Source organism: Myotis davidii, unplaced genomic scaffold (assembly GCF_000327345.1).
Source record: "Myotis davidii unplaced genomic scaffold, ASM32734v1 scaffold268, whole genome shotgun sequence".
In the NCBI taxonomy this organism is placed as follows: domain Eukaryota; kingdom Metazoa; phylum Chordata; class Mammalia; order Chiroptera; family Vespertilionidae; genus Myotis; species Myotis davidii.
Window position 1 is genome coordinate 3,893,021 of NW_006383015.1, and position 1,140 is coordinate 3,894,160.

General features: G+C 36.6%; 1 protein-coding gene across 3 annotated transcripts in view; it reads left to right on the top strand.

The window, feature by feature from the left end:
• The window catches only part of IKZF2 (IKAROS family zinc finger 2), a 159,974-nt gene that overhangs the window by 145,074 nt on the left and 13,760 nt on the right, over positions 1-1,140 (top strand). Inside the window, exon 7 of one of the 3 annotated variants that reach the window (XM_006778933.2) lies at positions 624-767. The exons of the other annotated variants lie outside the window; for them this stretch is intronic. Coding sequence (XP_006778996.1) covers positions 624-767 — 144 coding nt within the window. The remainder of the gene's footprint in view (positions 1-623; positions 768-1,140) is intronic. 3 annotated transcript variants of the gene reach the window in all.

Here is a 1,140-nt window from a genome sequence, read left to right on the forward strand (position 1 = left end):
TTTGGAAATAGATTCTTTTTCCCTGCTGAAGAGCTCTTGATAAAATAAATTACAGTCATGAAGCAGCCAGCTTAGTCGGCATGTTCAGAATGGAATCTCCTTCAGGAGGCTCAATGGGGCCACCAGCTCACTCGGCTCATCAAATAGAAAAATTGTTACAAGAAAATACATGGATGAAAAACAAAACACCTGGTCAAATATTGTGCTATTATTCTGTGTGTCTGTTGAAGTTTTTCTGCAAACGAGTGGACTTAAATTGTTTTACAAAAATAAACTCCAAAAGCCTTGAGAATAGTGCAGTCTTAAAGTAGTATTGATTTTAATCACTGTTAAAAACACTTTCAGGGGCATAAGATGAGAAGCAAGATGAACATGTTTGCCACCCATAAAAGTGGCAACAGTTTATGCTATTGATCAGAGAGAGACTCAGATAAAAAGAAGTCCTCTGTGTGTGAGAGTAAAACTACCGGGGACTTGAACACTGGAGGTTATCTTTCTACTTGCTTTTGCTCCAGCCTACCAGCTTATGTTTGTGTAACACATGGTGAGATGGCAAATTCAGCTTTGTACCTTTAAAGTGTTGAAGAAATTATGAGATTGCATTTTTGTATGGTTTCATATAGTACCTCCTATAGAAGATTGTAAGGAACAAGAGCCTATTATGGACAACAATATTTCTCTGGTGCCTTTTGAGAGACCTGCTGTCATAGAGAAGCTCACGGGGAATATGGGAAAACGTAAAAGCTCCACTCCACAAAAGTTTGTGGGTAAGCATTACGAATGCTTTTATTTCTTTAAAAAGGTGATTTTTAATGGGCAAAGACATGTTCCCATGTATTGGAAGTATATATGCTGTATTTCCGTTCATGAAATAAACATTAGTCTCTTTTCTCCATTATTCTTTTCTACTTTATGCCACTCCATGTGTATCATACTTGCGTGTGCAAGTGCACACACACACACACACACACACACTTAAGTATATGAGCTGAAGAAAGAGAAACAAAGGAAAGATTGATAGTAGTAAATTGCTGTCTCACAATGAAATGATATAGAAATTGACACAGCATGTAAAAATAAAATGTTCATTTAAATTAAAAATAGTGTTTCAGGGAAATGATGTAGGCTGTTAGCCAGTGT